This window comes from Macaca fascicularis, chromosome 12 (genome assembly GCF_037993035.2).
Source record: "Macaca fascicularis isolate 582-1 chromosome 12, T2T-MFA8v1.1".
Classification (NCBI taxonomy): Eukaryota; Metazoa; Chordata; class Mammalia; order Primates; family Cercopithecidae; genus Macaca; species Macaca fascicularis.
Window position 1 is genome coordinate 56,791,974 of NC_088386.1, and position 25,901 is coordinate 56,817,874.

Consider the following 25,901-nt stretch of genomic DNA (forward strand, 5'->3'; position numbering starts at 1 on the left):
ATCCTTAGAAACAACTGTTTTTTTTAGCTTAGAGTTCTTGTCTGTCCTGTAATTCAGGTGTCCCCATATGAGTCTGTGACCATAGAAACCGGGCCACACAGAAAGAGGTGAGCGGCAGGCAAGTGAGCATTACTGCCTGAGCTCCACCTCCCGTCAGATTAGTGGCGGCTTTAGATTCTCATAGGAGCACAAACCCTATTTTGAACACCCATGTGAGGGATCTAGGTTGCATGCTCCATCTATAATGCCGGATGATCTGAGGTGGAACAGTTTCATTTCAAAACCATCCTTCCCAACCCAAAACTCGAAAAGTGGTCTTCCATGAAACCAGTCCCTGCACCAAAAGGTTGGGGACTGCTGCTCTAATTTTATTGTATTTCTAAAAGTTTTCATCTCTAACTTTTTACTGTACATTTTGGGACATCTAGACATTTATATTGTATATAACTGAATTAAATTTGTTATAATGCTTTTACCCTTGTTTCTCTTAGTGTGATTTTAATTCTTAATTATTTTTCATCTTTTTATGTTGTTCTGTCCTTCAGCTTTCCGTTTCAAAGATAAGGAACTTCTATTTTACTGATGTCAAATAGTTTTCTAAAATTTTGTTCACGATTCCTATATTTAGGTGACTTTTCTTTTTGAATCACCAGAATACTGTCCCCCAGGAGTGTTTGCCAAAAGATAATGTAGTTAGATGGTCCACAGCCCCACATTTTTCTCATCTTGGGAGCTAATTGGGTCATCTTTGATCTGTAGCCGTGAAACGGGAAAAGTTCCCTTGTCCCCTTCACAGGGCATTCAATTGGGATGTGGCTCGCTTCTTCAGTGCACCACTGCTCACACCTCTAGGGGAGCATACAGACAGGCAGGCTGTGGGGCTCTGACCCCCAGCAGTGTCTAGGATTGAATATTTACAGCTGAAGCCCCAGTGGGTGTGTGTTACAGGGTGCTCTTTTAGTTTAGCCATCCATAGGTGGCTTGTGTTAGACAGCTCAATTAGACCCCCTGCCTTACTGCAAGGACAGAGGCCTTTCTGTATCTGGGAATTCTTGCCTTGGTGTACTGGAAGAATCCGATCACATGTGGGCTTGGAGAATGAATGCAAGGTTTTACTGAGCGGAAGTAGCGCTCAGCAGATGGGGGAGCCAGAGGGAGGTGGTTTTCACCTGGAGTCAAGCCGCTGTCCTCTGACTGCCTTGGCCAACTCTGCTTCATTCTGCTGGTTGATGGCCTGCTTGCATGCTGGTTTGCTCCTACCCGGTGGTTTCTCTCCACATCCAGCCATCCGTGTGTTCCTCTGCTGATGTGCTCCTCTCTCATGTTCAGCCACCGGTGTCGTCTTCTGCTGATGTGTTCTGTTCCTCTCAACGTCCAGCCACTTGTGTCTTTGACTGCTTGGGTCTTGGAGTTTTAATAGACACAGGATGGGGGAGTGGCAGGCCAGGGTGGTCTTGGAAATGCAACATTTGGGCAGGAAAACAAAAATGCCTGTCTTCACCTAGGTCCATGGGTGCAAGCCTGGTGGTGGTGCCCTAGCCAGGGGCCACACCCTCCTCTACCCAGCCCTGCCCTGGCTCCCCTCCCCCCATATCAGCTGTTCATGTTCTTACGTACTTCTCTGAGCTTAGTTATGAGTCTTTAATGGGGTTTTCTTCTGTTGCCTGGTTTTTGCTATTCTGAACAGGTGAGCATGTAGGAAAACAACAGCCTTAGTCACTGCTAGCCAAGGTCTTTAGTATCTGTCCCATTGACAGTGTATTATATGCGATTTCTCTCTCTCTCTGGCATCATTTCACCGCTACCAACCTTTATCTAGTTCTTGCCAACAGTAGTGAAAGGGGCAGCAGTAAGTATCACTGGCTGCTGTTTTAAAAACAGCACTCATGGCTGGGTGCAGTGGCTCACGCCTGTAATGCTCGCACTTTGGGAGACTAAGGTGGGTGGATTGCCTGAGCTCAGGAGTTCAAGACCAGCCTGGGCAACACGGTGAAACCCCGTCCCTACTAAAATACAAAAAATGTGCTGGGCATGGCGACGTGCCCCTTGTAATCCCAGCGCCTCAGGAGGCTGAGACAGGAGAGATGCTGGAACCCCGGAGGCGGTAGTTGCAGTGAGCCGAGATTGCGCCATTGCACTCCAGCCTGGGCGACAGAGCGAGACTCTGTCTAAAAAAAACAAAAATAAAACAGCACTCATACAATAAACAGCTGCATAGTCTTCTCTTAGTACATGGCTTTCTTGTTTACTATGTTTCTGAATCAGAAGAAAATCCATTGTGAGTTAGTATGTTTCTGAATTAGAAGAAAGGCCACTGACATATGGCTTGCTTCCTGTCTCTCAAGGTAACTAGCTGGTATTTCTCTTTTCTGTTCCATTGGCTTGCAGTAGCACCTTAATTTATTCATTCATTCTTTCAATCAGTACTTAAGTTCTTACTACGGCCGAGGTACTTTTCTAGGTACTGGTTATATATATAATATTAAACGAAATAGTGTTTCTTCCTTCTTTGGTGGCAGAAATAGTTTCTGGATTCTGTCAGTAACGCATTTTGGTGATGGTGTGATGTTTTATTTCCCTTTTTTTCTAAAAAAAAAAAATATTTTCGGGCAAGTTGAGAAAGGCTGTATTAAAGCTACAGTCAAGATACCAGTTTAACTTCTTTCTCCATATGCAATGTATAAGGTTGCTCTGGATCTAGGAATAATTTTATGAATACAGTGTTCGTTAACCTATTTTTCTAGTTTTATTTTATTTTAAATTGGCAAATAATTATATATATTGGTAGGGGTAATGTTTTGATAAATATGTATGTTGTGGAATGATCACATAAGGCTAATATATCCATCACCTCAATATTTATCATTTCTTTGTGCTGAGAACATTTGAAGTCATCTTTTAACTATTTTGAAATATACATTATTATTAACTATAGTCACCAGGCTATGCAGTAGATCACAAGAATCAATTCCTTCTGTTTAACTGAAATCTTACTATTATCCTAACCTTTTAAGGCTACTACTACTTCCCCTAAACCTCTCATCACAACTAATTTATTGTTGTCCTCACCTTTTCGTTAATCTTTCTTAACTTTCTGAGTGAAATGAGTAAAATTATTATACCACTAAAATTAGGTTTGTATGATGACTTCAGCAAGATGCTTTGGCCTGATATTACTTTACTTTAGCAGAGATTTCATTCTGAAGGAGATCTTAGCTATTTGAAAAATAAGCAATAAAACTGCATTAGGTGATAATAGATGAAGAATTTGGTCAGTTTCCAACTTTATTGCCTGGCATTTATGATGAAAATTAAATTTGAGGGACTTGATTTTTTCCACCACTTTGAACAGAAGTAAATAAAAAAACAAAATTATTTTATTTAGAGAAAACTCATTCTAGAACCTTTTATACTTAATGCTTCCAGTAAATATTATGAACTTTTGAAACAATATAAAGTAGTAGAATTTAACACACACACACACACACACAAAAGCACGAGGTACACATAGACCTATAAGTATGGAATGTAAAGCGATTGTTTACTTTCAGTATGTAAAAGTGTAAATGGGAGAGAGAACATAGCTTACAATTTGGATAAGGTAACATGTTGTTTACCTAATTTGTAATAGGGTTACTGTCAGGGAAAGGGAACTTTAAGCAAAACAGGACCTGGCAATTATGTCATATCTCCTTTTAATTTCCTAGATTGTTCAATATTAAAAAACAAGAAGCTTTCTATGTGCACTAATTGTGGGGCAGAATCACATTTATAAGACTGTAGGCCTCTTGAGGGTAAGAACTATATGTCAGTTACCTTGTGCAGCTGAATGTTATAGTCAAGAGAAGTTTGCTTCCTTTCAGGAAGAAGATAGAATCCTTAGAGGAGAAACATAGTGTCTTCCTTAGCCTGTAATAAGATTGGTAGTAATACTTGTTTTAAAGATAGTGGTTAGGATTTTGGAAGTATTTTCACGTCAGCTATACCTGTCTCAACTGGTTTGTTCACACCTGGGGCAATTGTGTTAAATTTGTTGTTGTATAGGGGGAGGGGAACAGCTTCATTAGGTGACGTGCAGAGGATGTTGTTCACAGCTCTTTCACCCAGGGATTAGAAGTCTTCTTTCCCCTTCTCCTCCACTGTAGCGATGAATTTGCAGAGGAATCCCATAGCCTTAATCTATTAATACATGCTGTCTTTAGCTGAAAATCAAGAAGCTCAGAGAATTTGCTGTTTGATGTTGATGCTTTAGTTAATTGTGCTAGTCCAACAGCATTTCACATATACACACTGTGGTAACAAACGTGGCTGATTGGTAAATTATAGCCATTTTGTAGCCAAGGTAGATTGGCATTGCCGAAAGACTTAAACTTTGTGTCCATTAGACCCTTGGCTTAGTATTAAGTTTTACCTGTTTTCTACAGGTTTGATATTTGCAAATGTGTTTTGATTGTGTCGTAGCCAAATAAAAGGGTACTTGACATGTTTTTCAAAACTATTTAAAAAATATCAAGTTTATACCATGTGTAACTTGAATTTTAAACTCATAAATTCTCTGTGTGTGTTTGTAATAATTGATGTATTTGTTTCTAGGGGCCACCTACAGATGCTCCTGCAGTGGACACAGCAGAACAAGTCTATATCTCTTCCCTGGCACTGTTAAAAGTAAGTAGTGAATGTAGTTACTTGCTTTAGAGAACTCTTTTGCTTTCATTTGGAGTATTTGCTTTGGAGTATTTGTCACCTTAATCCTCTCAGACATAAATAAGCTATTGTTTTAGCTACATTTATAAAAAGAGTTTTTTATTTTCGCTGAAACAAAATTTGGTTTTTGTTTTATAAAGAGGAACCAGAGACCTTAACGAACTTTGCTTGTATCCCCATCTCTTCCTTTCTACAGATGTTAAAACATGGCCGTGCTGGAGTTCCAATGGAAGTTATGGGTTTGATGCTTGGAGAATTTGTTGATGATTATACCGTCAGAGTGATTGATGTGTTTGCTATGCCACAGTCAGGAACAGTGAGTACTTTTATGGTTGCCTGCTGCAAGTAAATGTGTTTCTTTTCATTTTTCTTTTCCTATGCAAACTAACTCATCATATTACATTTTCTCTTTCCAATAGGAAAAATTAATCGTAAGCTTGATAGAAATTTTAGATTGTATTGAATGAAATCATTAATCTTTAAAACACAGCATAACTTCTTATAGGTCTACAAACTGAATGATGCTAATGCTAAATTTATTTTCTCATGCCTTCAGCTTAAACTGGTAAAATACTGGATTTAAAAGTTACTTACCCTATAATAGCAGAGTGTTAGTTTCATTTCAAACCAAGTTTTCAAAAGATTTGAGATTCTCTTATTTAGATTTTCAACTCACATGCACTAGTTCTTATGTCTTGTTCCCATTGTTTTGAAATATGTCATTTAAAAAATGTTCTATATGGTGATGAATGACTTTTAAGCTTTTTTTATTTAAAATGTTAAGTTAAAAAACAAACAAACACACACAAAAAACAATAGCAAACCTGAGTATTTTTGCCCAGGCATGGTATTTTGTTTATATGCACCGTACTCCATACAAATTACCTGTATAGAATACATTATTCTTTCTAGAGATTTTTGTTTTGTTTTGCCTTTTTGTTTGATGAACTTGTGTTGATAGATGTGCATTTTGACTGAAAGAAAATAGCAAAAAACAATAACCATTCCATCTACCTTCCAAAAACATAATACATATATCCTTCTCACCTGTTTGTTTAGAAAAATATGCATGCATTTTTCCAAGGGATATTTCTTCTTTGCTAGGCAATATTTCTCTTACTGAGCCTTGTAAAAGAAGGATTAAAGAAATTGTGTTATAAAGCTGTTTGTTCTGTTCGAGGCTCTGTAAGTTTACTTTGATAAGGTAGATGCTAGAGAACAAATTACAATTTCAAGTACTGTAATATATATAGTATGTATATTAAAAATAAGCATTTAAAATAGAATATTTGCTACAGAATGCAATATATTTATAAATGTAAGGTTTTCTCTAAATAGATGAATTTGTTGAGGGAAACTAATTTGGATCTACTGATTTTATCCATCTCGATATCCATTATATTTATTTTATACATTTGGAAATAGAGAAACACTCTACATGTTAACTAAAGGTTTAGATTTAAATCTTAGACTATTTATTACGTGTCTCTATCTTTTTATATTTGGCTACATGAAATACATAAAACTGACATATATGTTATGGGTACTTACGTAGATATCCATTATAATACATTGTTCTTAGGCTTTAATATCATTACTTCCATGTAAATGCTTGTTTGACAATGTAAAATAAAAGATTTTGATCCCTATATTCACTCTAATTCTATTTCCTAGTGTCATAGAATTAGAAAGTTTTCCTTCTGACCCCAGAGTCAGTAAACTTTTTCTATAAAGACATATGTCTCTGTTGCATATTCTTCTTCTTTTTTTTAAAGACAGTCCTTTTAAAGTATATATATGAAAAGAAAGAAAAAACCCGAAAACATTCTTAGCCTATAAGCAGCAGATTGCATACCCCTGTTCTTGAGGATGTACTCTCTGTTGGAATTCAATATGCGTACTGTTTGTTTTGGTGGGAAGGAAGTGCTTATGTTAACTAGTTTCTTTAAGTACATTTGATTTAGATTCCTGAGGTTAGAAGAAAGCCCTGGGAGCTTTAAAGACAATACTCTATAGCCAGAGAGATGATCTGAACCTTTTAATTCTTCCATGTTCAAATATTTCATTTTGGTTGAACTAGCAAAATAATGCTGTACGTAAGAGACTTGAGGCTGTTTCATTATGACAGCTGAATATTTGTAGAACTTTGGATGAGGCTCATTTTAGTTATCAGTTATGATAAGATGGCATTAGGAAGTATGCTTGCCTAGATAGGTCTAACCAATAGCTCTGGTTGATTCAATTGTTTTCGTATTTCTGGTAAACATATACATAGCAATGGCCATTATATTCTTAAGAATCCTGAAAGTTGGCTTAACTCATTAGCCAACAGCAGTTTGTTAGTTGGCAATTTTAGAAGCTTGATTGGTGTGAGGTTTATAATTGAATGACTTGAGTAGGTATCAAATGTAGGTATCAAAACCTATAAAATGATTTTGGCAACCCCAAATAATATACATAGGGAAGCTTTTTTTTTTCCAAATTTACAAAAATTAATAATTTTTATTTCTTTCTAAATCAGGGTGTAAGTGTGGAGGCAGTTGATCCAGTGTTCCAAGCTAAAATGTTGGATATGTTGAAGCAGACAGGAAGGTAAGCATTTTAAGTGATCAGCTAAAGAAATAATGGGAAATATTTATAGAAACATACCTCAAAGTTATAGATGTTTATCAGTATCATTTCTAGAAAAAGAGGTCACATAGTTGACATAAAAGTATCTGTAAATATCGGTGCCATGCACCGCCTGTCTAGTATGTCTTCCCTTTAGAACCAAAGAAATTTGCCCATCAGAGAACTGCCTCATGTTAAAATTCTTGACTGTCACATAGTAAGCTTGGGCTGTAGCTTCCCTCTGTTTAGCATATGGAGTTACTGTCTAGTCACTTATAATTGAAAGAGCTTGTATGTTCCATGTATTTGAGAGCTGCAACTGAATGAGATTATGAATATTTAATTATGTTTGTAGGCATAGTTTTAAAGACAGAGAAAGTATAATCCAAATATTCTGAAGTTTTTTTCCTCAGACCAAATCTCTCAAAGTTGCCATTCTCTTGCTCAAATTCTTCTACTGTGGAAAAAACTTCAAAATTAATGTTAGCAAAAGGCTCAGCAGCTGAGCAGAACAGTGCAAATTGGTTTTTGACTGAGTTCCTAGTTCTACTGCTGGTTTAATTGATATTTAATCCTTTCACAACAGTGGATCCTGGTGTCCATTGTTAAAAATGTACTCTGTGCCTGGAAAATCCAACTCCCAGAGCTAAGGAGTTAAAGAGTAGATATTTACTTGAATGCTGAAAGGGTAAAAACTGGCTCTGAGAAACTGTGGTAACAAGGTGAAAAACTGAAAGCCTTATCTACCACTGCTAATGTGCATCTCTTAATGATAGTACTCCTTTGTCACACATATTCATTTCCATGTTTTCTGGATAATATGGTGTACAATTTCAGGGTTTCTAATGGTGCTTTTTCACACCTGTGTGTTTTTCATCTCTTCTTAATTTATACCCCGTTAGTGTGTTGTTTCTTTTCATATCATAAATGTATTACTTGTTCTGTTCTGAGCATCTGAATGCCCTCTTTGTTTCAGGCCGGAGATGGTTGTTGGTTGGTATCACAGTCACCCTGGCTTTGGTTGTTGGCTTTCTGGTGTGGATATCAACACTCAGCAGAGCTTTGAAGCCTTGTCGGAGAGAGCTGTGGCAGTGGTTGTGGATCCCATTCAGAGTGTAAAAGGAAAGGTAGAGTAGATTCTATCTTTATTGCCATCTACTGCCACATTCTGTTTACAGATACATTAAATAAAAATCCATTTTGTTCAAAGCAGGATTCTTAATTATACAGAAAGCTGCTATCTGTTTACTTAAAAAACAAACAAACAAAAAAACTTTACAAGTTGATAACTGTGTCTTGGTATTATTAGCAATTTATTTAGAGATTTCTTCTTTAATCACTTGTGTAATTGTCATGAATATTTATCTTTAAATTTTTTGAATTTCATAAAATTAGGAAAGTTAAACCATACTCAAAGCCTGCTATAAACATTTTATTAATATTTAAATAAACATTGCTTTACCTTTATTTTCAAATGATGAATTTGGAATTGGCAGAACATTTTAAAAATCTATTTAAAGGGCATTGTTTTGCAGACATTGTGCAGAACATATTCTGGAGGTGTGTTTTCCAAATATTTTAGACAATGAAAACTTGCCCAAAGACTTGGTATCAACCATTCACGTTTTTGGAGTGAGGATGCAAATGAATGATTAAATATGCTAAATAATTCTGAAAACAGATTAACTTGGAAAGCATATTGTGTTATAGTTCTTTGTTGAAACCCCTTTTGTTCTTGTTTAGTTCTTTCTCTTTTTTTGTTCATTCTTTCTTTTTTTTTTTTTTTTTTTTTTTTATTTCTTTCTTTCTAGCCCCATATGCCATTTTCCTATTTCCTGCCTCATGACAGCAGGGAGCAGCTCTATTATCACCTTCACAGAGCTGTCTGCAAATGTGAGAGGCAATTCGATTTTGCTCAACCACAGGGAGAGTGGATTAGAAAAACTACAGAACATACAGAAATTGGCTAGGTGGTTACTGCTTTAAAATACTGCTGAGGTGTCTTGTTTGAGCATGTACTTCCATTGTAGTGTAGAATAATTGTTAAAATAAAATCACAATATATTTATGCAATCCTTTTTATGCAGGTTTTACAAATAATTTTTAGAGCACTTAGAAATAAATATTAGCTTGTTATCTATCAGACCTGGAGTTTGATAGTAGTGCAGATTACATTTATATCTGCTCACCAGCTCAAACAAACTAAACATGGCTGTTAAAACATGGAGTTTTTATGTGTCATAAATTTGAAGTTGAATGTTTTCTGACATCATACCATTATCATGTATAAAAATTGAGGTCTTCTCTAAATCATCATCTTATTTGGTGTGATTTAGCTTTTCAGAGGCAAAAACTATCCACAAAAACAATAATAGAAACTGATATACTAGACCATTCAGAATGGATAGCTTCTGATTCTTACTATATGCCTATATTTCAATTTATTTACTTTTTTTTAACTAAATGGGTTAGATAAAAGAGGTTGAAAAATCCTTGATTGTTATTGGCTTTATGAATTACAGTATAATATCTCTTAAGTTTAATTCTGTATTTTAAGGTACCTTTTTAGTAACTCGGAAGTAATTTCATTTAAGTAATGATTACTGTTTTACATATATAACAATTATCTAACAAAGTCCCCTACCACAATATTTACAAGTAATAATTAAAGCTTAATTTTAAATATAATTAGAATTCTGTTTCGTAGTAATTTGCTTAACTTAGGTTTTATGATATCTTGACTCGTGATGGTGGCTACTTTGAAAAAGGAAAGTAAAAACAAACACAATGAAAGAAAGCATTCTCAAAATACAGTAAATAAATGTAAATGTAAATAAATGAGTATGTATTTTATTTTTGGTTATCCTTTTGTAATGTTTAAAATGGCAATTTTAGTTTCCAAACCTAGTTTACGTGTTGTATAATATTGGAATTTTCATTATTTCTAATTAATTGTAATTTATATTAAAATGATGAATTTCATTTAATAATATGCATTCATCACATGTCTTAACAATGTTAAATTTAGTTTTTAAAAATAATATATCTAAAATTTATGAAGTCATATGTATCACTGTCTACTTTTGTATAGTAGGAAGAAATCTTTTTGAAAAAATTTAGTGTAAATACCTATCATTGATGATTTGCATCACTTGTTAGACCTAATGTCTAGATTCATACTATTATATCTCCTGAAGTAAGGATCCAGTTCTTTGTCAGTAATGCAACTTCATCTTTAAGGAGTCAGAGTTTGATTGTAATTTATGGTTCTTTCAGTGTCAAGTCCTCTCATCACTATGAATCAGATTAAATGCTAGTAAATCCTTAGGGTGTTTTAGTTAAATCATGATACTTAGGAATATAAACTTATAAAAATGAAGAATAGCATAAGAGTCTCCCTCTCCTTTCCCTGTGTGTGATTTATGAAAGCTGTCAAAATATTTAGTAAGGCAATGATTAGATCAAGAATTAAAATGACATTTTATATATAAATGATTTAAGTTGGGTCTCTGTTCACTTTTTTTAAAACCTCTTTCTTGAACGTTTTGTATATTTCCATCTTTATAAATTCCAATATTTCTGTCTTTGAGAAATTAGATAAGCCTGGATTCTTTCTTGGTAATCTCAATTCATTCACAATTAGTTTGATTTTCTTTTATGCTGACTTGATTATATTTTTTATTGAATAATTGCTGTGAGCCAGGTATTGTGAATAACCATTTCAACTTATTTATTCTTTGTTATAATCCTAAAGATAGGACCTGTTACTATTACATGTTATTAGCGGTTAAAAAAAAAAAAAAATTAGGGCCAAGGAGGTTGCTTTGCCAAAGTCAGACCATGAGTTAGCAGCAGAACAAAGATACGAATCCAGTTCTGTAAAATTTCAGAGCTCAGGCTTGTTTAATGACTCGTTAATTCTTTAATATTAAACCATTATGAATGATATAATCAGAGTAACTGCAGAATGCAAAATGAATACCAGAGGTCATTGTGAGGCCATTCCTTAAGTTACTGTGGATAGGTGTCACTCTCTTCAGCATAAGTCAGGGAAAAGAGCTGTACATTTCCTCTAAGTTCTCCATAGTTTTCTCTAGGTATTATGTATTATATATTAATTGATTTTTTAAAAATGTGTTGTTCCATTAATTTTAAAAAACAATTTAGACAGATTTATTCCTGTTGACTTTTGTGACATCCCTAGGAGTAAACACTGAAATTAACATAAATAATGAAGTACACTATATGATAAAGAGTCTGTAACCCTACTATAAATGTTTTTAAATGATACAGGTGAAAATCAATGGTAATTGCATTCATAATTTAAATGGAGAGTAAGCTCACAGAAGTTACCAGTGAGTTCTGCTCTAATCAGGGAAATAGTTTATAAGATCTGCTTGCAGCATTTTGTTCATTTGTAAAATATACATATTTACATATTTTAAACTTTAGTTCTCAAATGGCACAGTGGGGACCTCTTGCTTAATGTTTTATTATCTTGTATACTCAGCCCACAACTAGATCCAGCAGCAAATTTAGAAGTTAATTCAACTTGTAATGTGACTATACTTCTTTCTTGAGGCAAAAAGAATGGTCACTTTGGGCAAAATCATAAAACTAGCATACAACTTAATTAGGATATTGTAATATATTTATTAAAAAGCATTACTGCTTTAAAGAACTCATTTTCCTTGACGGGGTTCCTATTTGTAAAATGCTCAGTTGTTACCAGCTAACTAACTCCTAACAATCATTGTGTGTGTTCTCTCTTTTGAAAACATAAAAAAAGGAATGACTATGTCCAAATGTGTCTTCCACTGGTTAGGTTTTCTTGAAACATTTTTATTTAATCTGATCAAAACACTCAATAGACTTTAAAAAATGTGATGTTTATTTAACTGCAGGTCAGCTTATCTGCAGGTATTTCTTAAGGATACCTGATCTGTATGCTAATGATTCTAAGGTACAAAATAAATTTTAAAAAATGGTCTTTGTCTTCTTTGAGAAGATAAATTATATCCATTTAGTGTTAGTAGTGAGCAAGATCTCATTCTGCCAATTATATACTGATAACCTATACTGATATTTTGCATACTGATACAAAATATACTGAAATTGCTTGTTTCTGTAAGTATTAAATTGGTTGCTAGAGACAGAAATAATTCAACAAATACTTATTCAGAATTTTGTATGTGCCAGTATACAATAAAGTATTACTTGTATAGCAAACACAGTAAATGTAAATTAAAATTAGAAGAAGGGAGAAAAATCAGTGTAGGTTGCACAGAATAGATAAAGCTTGGGCTGAGTTTTGAGAGGTAGGCAGGACATCACTCAGAAAAGAGGAGCTTGTACCGCATGGGAAGAATGTAGAAACAATATCATTCCAAGAGGTACTCACCTCTTTGTTCATTCCTTTTTCCACAGATATTAGAATGTAAAAGGAGTGGTTTCATTGGTTTTAATTTGTTTAAACAACTAGCATTTTACAAAAGATGGGGCTTTGGAGAATAAATACAAATGCAAGAAGAAAGTTAGGGAATGTGGCCAGGTACCATGGCTCACATCTGTAATCCTAGCACTGTGCGGGACCAAAGTGAGTGGATCGCTAGAGCCCAGGAGTTTGAGACGAGCCTGTGCAACATGATGAAACTCCGTCACTAGTTTTTAAAAAAGTTAAAATAAAAAAAAAAGTTAGCGGCCGGGCGCGGTGGCTCAAGCCTGTAATCCCAGCACTTTGGGAGGCCGAGACGGGCGGATCACGAGGTCAGGAGATCGAGACCATCCTGGCTAACACGGTGAAACCCCGTCTCTACTAAAAAATACAAAAAAATTAGCCGGGCGAGGTGGTGGGCGCCTGTAGTCCCAGCTACTCGGGAGGCTGAGGCAGGAGAATGGCGTAAACCCGGGAGGCAGAGCTTGCAGTGAGCTGAGATCCGGCCACTGCACTCCAGCCTGGGCGACAGAGCGAGACTCCGTCTCAAAAAAAAAAAAAAAAAAAAAAAGTTAGCGAATGAATGTTGTAAGAGCGTACCCTTTATTTTCAGATATCTAGAAGGTTGTGTCTTTTCTTTTAGGGGTGGGTAGCAAATATTTTACTTTTCCAAGAAATTTTATATTAGAAAGTTGTAAGATGGCGAAGGTTTTTAAGTACTCAAAATAGTTTACTCAAATTTTAGTCTTATTTTGAGCTTCTTATTTTATATATCTATGTGTGTATATATATATACTCTCTCTCTCTATATATATATAATATATTATATATATTAGTAGTAGGCCATAGCCAGGGCATAGAGTAATGTAGAACACAGACTTAGGGGTCAGGCCTGCATTAAAATCTCATTTTTATCTCCTCTTTACAGTGTGACCTTGAACAAGTTACCTAATTTTCTTGAGCTTCAGATTTTTCCTCTATATAACAGGAATCTTAGTACCTATTTCATAGCATTATGACTATCATGAGGTAATATATGTAGAGATTAGAGTACACATGTCATATTAGGAGGTGTGCAATAAATGATACTTTATTCTGAAGATTAACATAATTCATACTTAAAAGGATCAAGAACGGCCGGGTGCAGTGGCTCACGCTTGTAATCCTAGCACTTTGGGAGGCCAAGGCGGGCGGATCACGAGGTCAGGAGATCGAGACCATCCTGGCTAACACGGTGAAACCCTGACTCTACTAAAAATACAAAAAATTAGCTGGACATGGTGGCAGGCACCTGTAATCCCAGCTACTCGGGAGGCTGAGGCAGGAGAATGGTGTGAATCTAGGAGGTGGAGGTTATAGTGAGCTAAGATCACACCACTGTACTCCAGCCTGGGCGACAGAGCGAGACTCCATCTCAAAAAAAAAAGGATCAAGAACTAGAATATTAAAAAAATAGAATGTGAATGTTTCTGCAAATTTTGATAAGAACAAGCCTATAAATTAATCTCTAATTTGCTACATTTAGGAAGATGGTAATGACTACAAAAGAAATGAAGTCTTCCCTTCTTATATTTTGTACATGCTAATTAATCTAGGAATACTCTTCTGATTGGCCAACTTTTATTTAGCACTTACCATTTTCTAAGATATTTTCCTTGGGCATGCTGATGAAACTGAAGTGAATATATTACTTTGAAACTTGGGCCTATGAGGTGATTAATGTATTGCATTTAATCATTTTGTGTTTTATTCATCTGTCTGTGTTGTCTTCCCCACAAGACTGAGATGTCTTTGAGGAGAGATACCAATATCTTGGAATTTAGTGTGTTGCAATAGTTTTTTCATAAATGTTTATAAAATAAAATTGAGGAATGAATTTGCATCAGTGTTCAGCCATTACCAGTTCTATTTTTTTTTAGCTTTTAGCATATCCAAACAACTGCAGTTAATTTTGTGACATTTATTAATTTTTTATATGTCAGCATAGAGTCATTTATTAAATAACTGGAACATGTGATTGACAAGGTCAGTTAGCCAGTTTACTTATGAACATTATCCTTGGTCGATTTGGACCCTGTAAAATTAGAGCTAGAGTTCAAGTTTAATATGTCATTTGTCTTCTAAAAGTAGGAAAAGATATTTAGCACAGCTGTTATATTTATAAGATTAGTTTTTGATCAGTATCCCACAAGTGTCAGCTAGGGATGGGTAGTCCTAATCATAAACTGTGCACACTCATGCACACCCCTTTTCTTTGTCTAGTTTTCCAGGCAAAAAGAAAAATAGGAAATAGAATACATTAAAAAATCTATTTCCATTCCTGATATAGCTCTGTGAGCATACCCTTCCAAGGTATTCTTGGAACACATTTTGTTACTGTATTATCTTTTGTTTGCTTCCTGTCTTTCACTCTTATTATCAGTTTGAAGTTTTACAACACTCTCAGATCTTGTGAGGATGCCTAAGAAAATATTACAGGTTCTAATGTTCCTATACTATTTATGATAGAAACACGTGTAATAGTTTATCACATTTATTTAGCTGATATAAGGAATTGTCAGCTAGGAATGTAGAAATAATTTTACTTTTAAAATTCTAAGAGCATAAGTCGTATATAGAGGTAAGAGTTCCTATGGAGTTCTTTTAACCTGGAGCTTCTAGATTAATAATATAATCTCTGAGCTAATTTGTTATGCTTTACTACTTGCTGTGCATTTTGAATGATGTAAATGTGCTTCAAATTAGTTTGAATCCAACTGTTTCAGTAAAAATACATCATTCATTACCTGTAAGAATATTATTTATTGACTCTCACTTCTTGAATGCTTTTCTTTCTGTAGTCATCTAATTATCCCTGGTCATTGGTTCAACAGACACCTGTTGATCACTACTTTATGCCAAGAGTACATTGGAGTTATAGAGAAGAATATGATTTACTCCCTATCCTTAATGCCAGTTTTGAACTAGCAAGTGGAAACGTGGAAACTATGACTTTGATTGAGAGGCCTTTTCAGAGCCTATATATTTTAATTTTAAAAGATCACACTCTAGATGTGACGTTAGCCATTGTTAGTTGTGAGGATATTTCTGGACCTGGGACTTAGTTTTGTCAGGTTTAATGTCTTCTTGTCGTTGTAATTTCCTGAAGAGGGTAGAAATGAAGTGGTAAATTTTCTTCAAAGTCATAACTGATCCCTCGGTTGTGATTTTTAGGCTACTAGTAAGCTGATTAATAGATGCTTACAGCCACTTTTCACATTCCACATAGCTTTACCATATGTAGTTTTAAATCCAAATTAAATACAAGTCAGTGGTCTATGAGTTTCTCAGTTTAGCAGGTCACAAAAAAGTATTTCATGAATTCAGAACGGAGCAGTGATAAGTAAAAACTATATTGTTAACAAGCTAGTGATTAGATTTTGTTTATAGATAATGGATATTTTTCTTTTCTTTCCTTGTTTTTTCAGGAAAAATAAACATAAGTGTTAAAAATTTCTATAGCATAGTAACCAAAAGTGCTTTTTTTTTTTTAGTTTTTCATTTCAGTAGATACTTATTTTGCGCTGTATTTTGTGTGCCACTTACTCTGTTATAGAATGGATATTCAGTGACGAATGAGACACAAACCTTGCTGTTGAGTAACTGAAACTAGTAGTAATCCTTTCTTGTTTTTGTGTCAGGACAGCTATTATAACAAACAGCTTCATGATGAAGAGTACTGGCTTTGGCAGGCTGTATAGGTACAAATCATAGTGGTATCATTTAGGTTGTGTCATTTCATTTAATTGATTTAAATTCTCTACACTGCAGTTTCCTCATCCATGGATTGATAATATTAATACCTAAACTTGGTTGAGAGGATTAGCAAGATAATTTCTATATAATATTTAATTGATAAGCAAAATAAAAATACACAAAAGTGATACACAGCAAAGTAACTGGCCTTTACATATTTTTCCTACTAAAATGCCTTTGCCTATTGAGAGATAATAGTTCAGTGGATATACTTTGTATTTTTCTTTGAATGTGGTGTTATAGCACAAGCAATGTATATACATCCCTTATTCTCATCCACATGCTCTACTGCCATGCTAACATAGTTGAGCCCATCTTTGTTCTCTAGGGCCCTTTATTCCTTTGCTTTATATGGAATTGCCAACAGACAAACCACTTGTTTTAATTTTTCCACTAGAAAGGGATCTGAAGTCACTGGTTCCATTTTATGTAGACTGAATAGCCACTAGATAGAATTGATATCAGATTAGTGATCCATAGGTGATAGTCTCTTGTAGCTTATTAGTAGTCCCCTGAGGAGTTCAATTTTAAGCTCACTGTTTGTCACTTATGAGTCTAGAAACACTGATCATGCAGGAGTAGTATCAAGATTCTAGGCATATTCAGTCATTTTTAAAAGAGAGATAATAACCTTCAGTGTAATTATACGCTTTCTTATGGTAATCAGGAATTTCCCTAAGGAAATACATCTTAAAGTGTCACTCTCTAATTTCCTATTGTTTTTTAATACTTCAGGTGTCTCCTGAAGCAAAATTTATAGTTATAACTTGATTTTTAGGGTAACTTTTTTCCAATTTTAACACTCTTCATGATACCAGTACTCTGCTTTGTTAACTGTATCAGTTTGGGTCCTCTGTGGATCAGATGCCAAAATGAAATTAGACATGCAAGAGATTTATTGGGGGAGACACCCATGTTGGAGAAAGGGGAGAGCCTTCAGACAGCAGTGAAGGTTTGACCCTGCAAAAGGAGAAAGTGAAGGTAGATTGGGTAGAAGAGCCACAGACTGTAGCTAGTGCTCAGAAAATTTCAGCCAGGCTGCTGGGGAATCCTTGAGCCAAAATTAGCCTTTACAGGAATCCCTTATTTGGCAGGAATGACTAGGTTCTAGTACCACTGCTGTGTTCAGTTGTTGGCTGGGAGCTGCCCAGGAGAAGTATGACCTGGTGTGAATGCCCAGTGGATCCAAAGGTGTAAAAGCTGGAGGTTGTGAGTCAGTCATACACTCCATAGCAGGTTCTGTTGAAAGATCTGAGCTGGGCAACTCCATCACTGCCACGGTTAGTAACAGTGAAAACTATAGTGGCAGAAACACATATATTATTTTATTACCAAGTCTGTGAGGCATTGTCATTCATGAGCAAATGGAGAAATTGAAGGGTTAAATAACTTGTTTGAGGTCCCTTAGCTAGTAAGTGATAGACCCAGAATTCTAACTTAGGCAGGATTGACTCCAGAGTGCCTCAAGCATTTAAACCTCTACACCATACTGACTACATGCATATGTTGAAAAAATTCTGTGAAACTTTATTTTTATTATAACTTAAGTAAATTCTTTTCCCAGTGTTTCATGAATCTAAAAATGTCTAATTACCTTTTACCATACTAGTTTCTAAAGATCGATTTGTTTTCATTAAAGCATATATGTTCAAAACTTGTGGATTTACTCTTTGAATTTTGATGCATGTCTTCACTTGTCAAAAAAAGTAAATTATGCAAGTTACACCCCATCCCCCTTTTCTCCCAATATACTGAAGTTGTACTACAGATCTCTAGCTACAGTAAGCAATTCTCCGAGGATGAAGAAAGAAAATGTACATACACATAGGAATTTCTTTTCCAGAGCTAAAATTGACATTTTATAAATAATTTCCGTGTTGCAAACTTGAGACTAAGAAATCACAGCAATTCAGTGATATGCATTTGGCATGAGTCAGTTTTAGTTCTTAGTGCTTTTCATTGGAAATGGCATAAAAAGTAAGATTTCTCTGAATTTTTTATGCTGTGGGCTTACAAGAGACATAAGATGTTTTTCTCTTATAGATGTCTGGCAGTGCATGGCAGCAGAAGTAACGAAATGGTCACAAACCCCAGCAGTACTTCCCAGGTCACATGCACTCTTAATTTTTAAAGAATCTAGAAACAACCTAAGCAGTTGATAACAGGTCATTTCTAGGTGATAAAGAGTATTTGATATGGGTTGCCTCTCTTCCCACACCTTTCATTTTTATAATCATTTAGAGATTTACTTTACATAGTGATGGTTTTATGTTTTAAAATATGTAATCTAACTAGTAACTGAATTTTTACTTTCTTTTTAGTGTTTGACATTGATTTTGAGGCCTTAAAATTTTTTTCAAGTTTTTAAAAATTATTTCAGTTCATTGCATATATACAAGTTACAGTTCATCTATATATGATGAATAATTTTTATTATATATAATATATAAGTATACATATATAATATATATTATATATATAGTGAGCTGACCTGAGGTTATGGAAGATTCTGATTGTTTCATTTTTAAGCTCAAGAAAATGAATGCATTATAAATTCTTAAAACATTAGTTCTACTCTGTAAATACCCATAATCATTGACTGTGATATAAGTACAACTGGACCAAAGGCAACTACTGAAAAGAGAGAGAGAGAAAAAAATTACAGCTACTGCCAGAAGTGTTTGTGTATTTTTCTTTAAAACACCTTTGTATTAAACTAATTTGAAGAGCTTTGCTTAAAAATAGCTTCCTTTGGATGTAAAAATTGGGAACTATAGATTGGTGCTTTAGAAATTTAGTCTAGTCTTTCAGTGACCTAGCAGTTGATGTGAAAACACGAATTTTAAAATAAATAGCATATTGGATGAACTGTATTCTACTCATGAAAGAAGCCAAAAAATTATGGATTAGACTGAGTTTTAAGTCATAAACCAGATTCGTCATTAAAACGAAATGATAGATCCTTGACCCTTGGGCATGCTTGGAATAAATACGTAACTCAGTATTGTTTTTAAAACTATTTTGCTTTTATAATCTAAGACAGATGTACAAAAAACATGCAGTTTTTATTTTGTATTGGCAGCTTCCAAATATTTAGTATCTATTTCCAAGAGTTGCAATTAGTAAAGCAACCATGGTACTGAAATCTGCACATCCCACAAGCTAATTATATTTGCAAGGTCAGAGTGAATACATATTTTCAGAAAAATAAAGGGTTATATAAATATGTGTCTTCTACTTGGCTGTTATATCACAGTTTGTTGATCTGGAGTATAATGTGTACAATTCACAAATTTGTCTGATAACAGAAAGTGGTGTGTGATTGTGTTTATTTTACTAACCAGTATATTCACAGCAATCACTTCCAAATATCTCTCCAGTAAAGATGTGTTAATTACAAAACAGACAAGGTCTTCTATTATATTAAAGCTACTAACAAGAAGACAGCAGGAATCACACATGTAAATAGCATCATCAACCCCTATTTTAGTCCTCTGTTTTGATCTGTGAGTTGCGCATAGACCAAAGGTGCTATTAAAGACTGAGTGTATGAAATAGGCAGCATTATATGAACAAAATTTATTCAACAAGAAAACAGACCTTTAACATGAATTTAACAAGCCTGAGAAATTATAAACTATCATATGCTGCAGATTCATGCAGTGATAATAAACAAAAAAGGAAAGTAAGAGGTTTCCCTAAGCTAGCCAAACTGCTAATGGTTTTGTTATAAGCTGTCTACTGTTGCAGTGACCTCTGAAAAGTCTCAAGGCACTTGTACCAGAAAAAATTAAATGGTCAGGCTGGTGAATAGAGACTCAATGTGGTGTGTAGGCCTTCAGTATGGAAAGGAATTTTTCAAAGTCTAGCATCATATTCCTGAAAATATTCTTCATACTTTACTCAGAGGTTTTTGTTATTATATATTAAGGAGATACTTTTTGTGTAAAGTTTTTTGGTTAATTACTGCTTTAGTTTATAAGATACAAACTGAACTAATTTAATGTCTATATACTTCAAAATGAACTGTTTAGAAAACTCAGAGAGCTCAAAAAAATGGATTATTTCCCCTACCCACCCATACCTTAATTAATTCTTGGGGGTTCTTTGTTCAGTGTGTTGTATCTAAGATTTCTGTTCTTAACCATGGAGTGATCATTTTGCTGTCATTCTGTTGCATCATGCTGTAAATACATAAACATGGAGAAAAGCTTTCAGCTTATACACACCATCGAGTGCTCACTAGGGCTTTTTTTTTTTTTTTTTAATCTTACTGTGGCATAATTAACACCTTCTTCACCCGTTGCTCATTAGTGCACTGGACATTAATGAGTCTATTTTGATAGGTTGCTCTCAGGGATAAATCCACTTATTTTCACAGCGCAAAAAGCAATGATAAAATTATACAAAAATTAAAATGTAGACTATATTGCCATGTTTATATTTTATTGCATACTAAATCTAATTTTGGTCTGCAGGTTGTTGAACATGTTAGTTTCCTTAAGACAGTTGCTATAGTGATGGCAGCAAATTCCTTTAATCTTAGTGTAAAGTAGTCATTTTCTATAGGCCATCATTGATACTTAGGAATTGTCAATGAAAGCATGTCATTTTATTAACTTCTTGAATTTTTCTCTTAATTTCTTAAGAAAATTTTAAAAATTTGTTTTTAACAGATCATGATACCTACTTAACTGGTATTTTCATTTCCTTTTTATGAAGTTTCACACCTGCTTATAATATTTCAGAGAAATAATACAGACTTCTACAAGTAAAATAGCTGTCTGCCGTTTTAGTTTGAAAGCATTCACTATAAAAAAGTATACAGGAATTTTGTTGTGCTATATAATGAAATTTTCATAGGTTTGTAGCAGCTTTTTCTCCCCCTCATAAATGATTTTACTGAAATCTTGAAATGGACCAAAATGATGCTTTGCTCTTAAATATTTACCATTAATAGTTAGGGTGGCAATTCTTAATTTTGTGTTTAAGTTATATACCTATCTTTGAAAATGGTCACCTTCTTCCTCCTTTGCCAACATTTTAACTTTATCTTATTTAGTATGAGTGTGAGAAAATTTTACTTCTGTATTTTTAACAATTGTTTGAAGTTATTTATGATAACATCTGATTAAAATATGTCTGATATTAGTACTTGTTTTTATTGCTTTTTTAAAAAAAGAATATGTTTAGAAAAAAATTTTAAGTATAAGCAATGTAGGCCGTATTTATTTATATATAAACCTGAAAGTTAAGTGTGGATTGAGGTTATTGTATAAAAAGAAAAAAGTTTTCACAAACCATTAAATCATTCATGTTCTTGGGATACTTGGCTTTATTTTGATGCAAGAGGAATGAATCTTTGGGAAAATGTTAACTGTTCAAAATAAAAGTAAAATTCAGAGTTGATATTGTAGGCCAAATGAGTAGACAGAAACTTGGATTGATTCACTTGCCATCATGTTTTAGTCTAGGTTTGTATTTTTTGTTATTGTCTTTGGACCCATCATAGCAATCTTTTACAAAGGGTGATTTCTTTCTTTAAATCTTGTTCTTTAGCATACAGCATGCAGTAATACTTATTACAAACAGAATTTTCAGACTTGATTAGATTTGGTTGGCTTAAGTATTTTTAATCTCTTAATATCCTCAAGTAATAATTGTACACATAAGAACAAATCTAGTTGACACAGCTTTTAAAACATTGATTGTTCAGCACTTTTAAAGGCAAAATATAGATATACTCTGCTACTATACTATCTTGCTTTGATCGTTTTATGTGATAAATCTATTGAGTTAAATTCCCTTAAAGTGGCAGTCTGTCTTAAAGTCACATGACTTTACGTAAAACTTTACAGTGTTGAAAAGCTTTAGCAAGTATGTGATTCTTGTCAATCTCTTTATATGTAAGAGCTAACAGATGTTATTGTATCATAGAAGAATTTGAAGTATTTCTGTACACACAAAAGGAATATACCTATTGTAATTTCTTTACCATGAATTTAGGACCTTATCATTCCATACCATGTTCTTGGCTTAAAGCATGGATGACCTTGGTTTTCTTATATTGTGCCTTCTATACTTGACAGTGGCTTGGACATTTAAGGCCATCAGACAAGGTATAAAGTCTTTCATAGTCACAAGAAGTAAAAGGTATCTGACTAGAAGAGAATACGTGGGCAAGTGCCTTGCTGGCTGTAATTTTGTTGTCATTTCAAGTACTGTGGTGGTGTAATTGATGTGACAGGGCTGGGCTTTAGATGTGGTCCCTTAACTTGTGCTCACTTTCAGTTTTAGTTTCTCTGTCATTCATTTTGATTAGGTAAAATTTAGGTGACAAACATATGCACACCAGTGAAGGCTGTTTGGTGTAAGTTTAGTAATGACATATTTCAATAATAAAGATGCAAAGTTAATTTTTTTCTTTACTGTTTCATGAAAATTGCAATAATTGGTGTCACCTTACATTACAAGATAGAGGGTGGTGTGCTGATGGCACAGTCAGCAGGAGGTTCTTTTTTATTAATATTATAATTAAATGATTTTCTGGATATAGTCCAGAAACAGATGCACGTTGATCATGCCTTGTCCACTGTTGCTTGGCATTATCACTTGCTTTTAAAAAAAGAATTGACTTGACACCTTGTTTTTACAGGTTGTTATTGATGCCTTCAGATTGATCAATGCTAATATGATGGTCTTAGGACATGAACCAAGACAAACAACTTCAAATCTGGGTCACTTAAACAAGCCATCTATCCAGGTATTGCCTATATTTGATAATGTGTTAAAACTCTGTTTTACATTTTAAAAGCCTGCTATAAGTAGTCTTTTTAAGTTCTAATTCTTAGTATTTTAATTTGCTTGCACATTAATTTTTCTTTTGTTTTAAAAGAGAATTGTAGAAATACTGTAAAAGTTAGATTTGCTCATGTGTGAGTCAATTTTTAATGGGGTCTTTAAATTTTCCTATCATATTTGAGGACACCCTTTTTGGGAGCATAGTAGATCCTTTATCTTGAAAGCATTCTGGCTTTGCATGGTTAACATTATAGAGAAGGAACAATAGGAGTTTCAGGTGAAGGACATAACTATTATCATTGCTTGATTAGTAGGTATTTTTCATAGCAGAAAACAATGGAGAAATTGCTGTGTATTTTAAGATATCCCTAGAAATAATTCTTAAATATACTTAAAATTTTCTTTTTTAAAAAACCCACCTTTAAAATAAACCCTATAAAAGACCTCCATGTGTTACTTGTGATGAGAGTTTATATCTTGTTTTTTATTGTGATAATCAGTTACCATTAATTGCAGTTACCGATATTCAGACACTTAATATCCTCTTGAGTGATTGTTTTCTTTGTATCATTCACATGCCATGTTGTTTTTATACAAATCTGTATTGTCTGCAAAAATTATTTTAAATGTGTTTTAAATGCACCACAGTCTGTGGCTATCTAGTTAATTACTTCTCTAAAGATTAATTAAATGGGCAGAAATACCACGTTTGGTTAAGTAGAATACATAAAACAAAGACATTTTAGTAGTTATTGCTGCTCCCTTCTGAAACCTTGCTCTGTCATGAGGTTGTCTTTGGGGAGTTATGGCTTTGACAGTTAACCATGGTTAAGCCTTAGTTACACTTTGATAACTTTATACTTTTAAATGCTTAATTTTGCGGCAGTCACTCTTCCGAAATCTTCATCAAAGTGAAGTGTTTTGTTTTAAAGGATTGAGGTGTGATTTGAAAAAAAAAAAAAAATTGCAAGTCAAGGAAAACTGCAAAGTATAATGAGTATGAAATAAGCTACCAGTGGTTTTGACTGGGTACAGACAAGCCCGTACTTGCATGTTCCAAGAGAATATATTATTGGACCTGTTTAGCCTGTGATAATGACCTTTTTTTATAAACTCCAGTAGCATCATACTGCTTCATTATTTTTTGCAAAAGGTTAAGTAGCATCTCACAAGCCAAGATCATTGTGATTACTACATGGTATGTTTCTGCCAGAAGTTTTTACTAATTGCAACTCACTCACCACCTGTTGCAGATTTCTTTTTTAAAATTAAAGCACTGCTTTTTAACCTTAAAAATCGACTGTAATCAATATTAATAATGTGTTTTTTTAATACCAGTCCAGTTTGTATTTTTTAATCTTACTTTACAGCCTGTAATTTAAAGTGCACCTTATACAGCAGGTTCCAAACCTGTGTTAAACAACATGTGTATATAACAACTACAGCATCATTATTTTTCCTTTCATTTTAGTTTGTTTTACCTTCCAATTAGAACTTCTAAATATATTTATTTCACAGTTTATATAGCGCCCATCAGAATGACATCTATCTGGGTGCTCTATAGTTTTAAGACAATTTCAATACTAAAACACACAAATGGGACCAAGCCAACAAGTCACAGAACAAAGCCACATCTTAATGTACTTTCTTATTTTTCTAAGACAAGCTAGAAAACAACCCAGAAGAGTCTGAAGGGAATAGTAATATCTGTAATGAATTTTACTTTATGTTAGCAGAATATTTAACTCTGGGATCAGAAGCCTTTCAGAAATGCCATGCCTTTTATTTTGAAGGGGAAATTAGCTGGTGTTAAGAGGGGCCTTGCTCTTAAACCAGCTTTCAAGTAGTAGGGATAAAAGTCTGATAACAACCATCAGCTCACATGCTGGTGGTCACTAATGATTTTCTAACAGATTTTTTTTTTACTATTATACTTAAAGTAGTAGAGAAAAATTATGATTCATTGTAGACGGCTATTTAATAATTTGGGAAAAGTTCAAATATGTTAAGTAAGAAAAAGATTATACAGCAGAATATATCAGTTCTGCATTCTGCAAGCGTGTATTTTATAGATGGTGCCTGTATATTTTATACCAGGATATTAGCATTGGTTACCTTTGGATGGTAGAATTGTGAGATTTTTTTGTCTTTCCTTGCCCATATTTCTTAAATTTTTGTTCAGTGAAACATACATTGCTTTTAGAAAATGTTATTTTTAAAGTACTAATTGACAGTGTTGAAATAAGCTAAGAGACAAAGGTTATTTTCACTTTCATGTTTTATATAATAGAAGCCACTAATAATCTTCATAGAGAGGAGAAAGTATAATGCCTGTACTCTAGGCTTTTATATTAATATATGATAATGTATATTATTTTGCACTTGGAACATTTGTCTGTTACTGTCAAATGTTTAGAATTGAGAGTTAACAAGCATTTATTTTAGTGACTAAATTTTTTTAAACTATTCCATTATAAACTGTTCAGTGACATTTTGGATTCTTAAGTGTCACAGTAAATTTGAAGATTGGTAGTCAGTCTAATGGAAATTTAGTAAA

At 33.9% G+C, this 25,901-nt stretch overlaps 1 protein-coding gene across 3 annotated transcripts in view; it reads left to right on the forward strand.

Annotated features, from left to right (window-relative positions):
- PSMD14 (proteasome 26S subunit, non-ATPase 14) overlaps positions 1-25,901 on the forward strand; it is a 109,218-nt gene that overhangs the window by 58,850 nt on the left and 24,467 nt on the right. For all 3 annotated transcript variants that reach the window (XM_015432117.4, XM_045367164.3, XM_045367163.3), the window contains 5 exons: positions 4,594-4,665; positions 4,901-5,020; positions 7,226-7,296; positions 8,291-8,441; positions 23,199-23,306. In XM_015432117.4, coding sequence (XP_015287603.1) covers positions 4,594-4,665; positions 4,901-5,020; positions 7,226-7,296; positions 8,291-8,441; positions 23,199-23,306 — 522 coding nt within the window. The remainder of the gene's footprint in view (positions 1-4,593; positions 4,666-4,900; positions 5,021-7,225; positions 7,297-8,290; positions 8,442-23,198; positions 23,307-25,901) is intronic.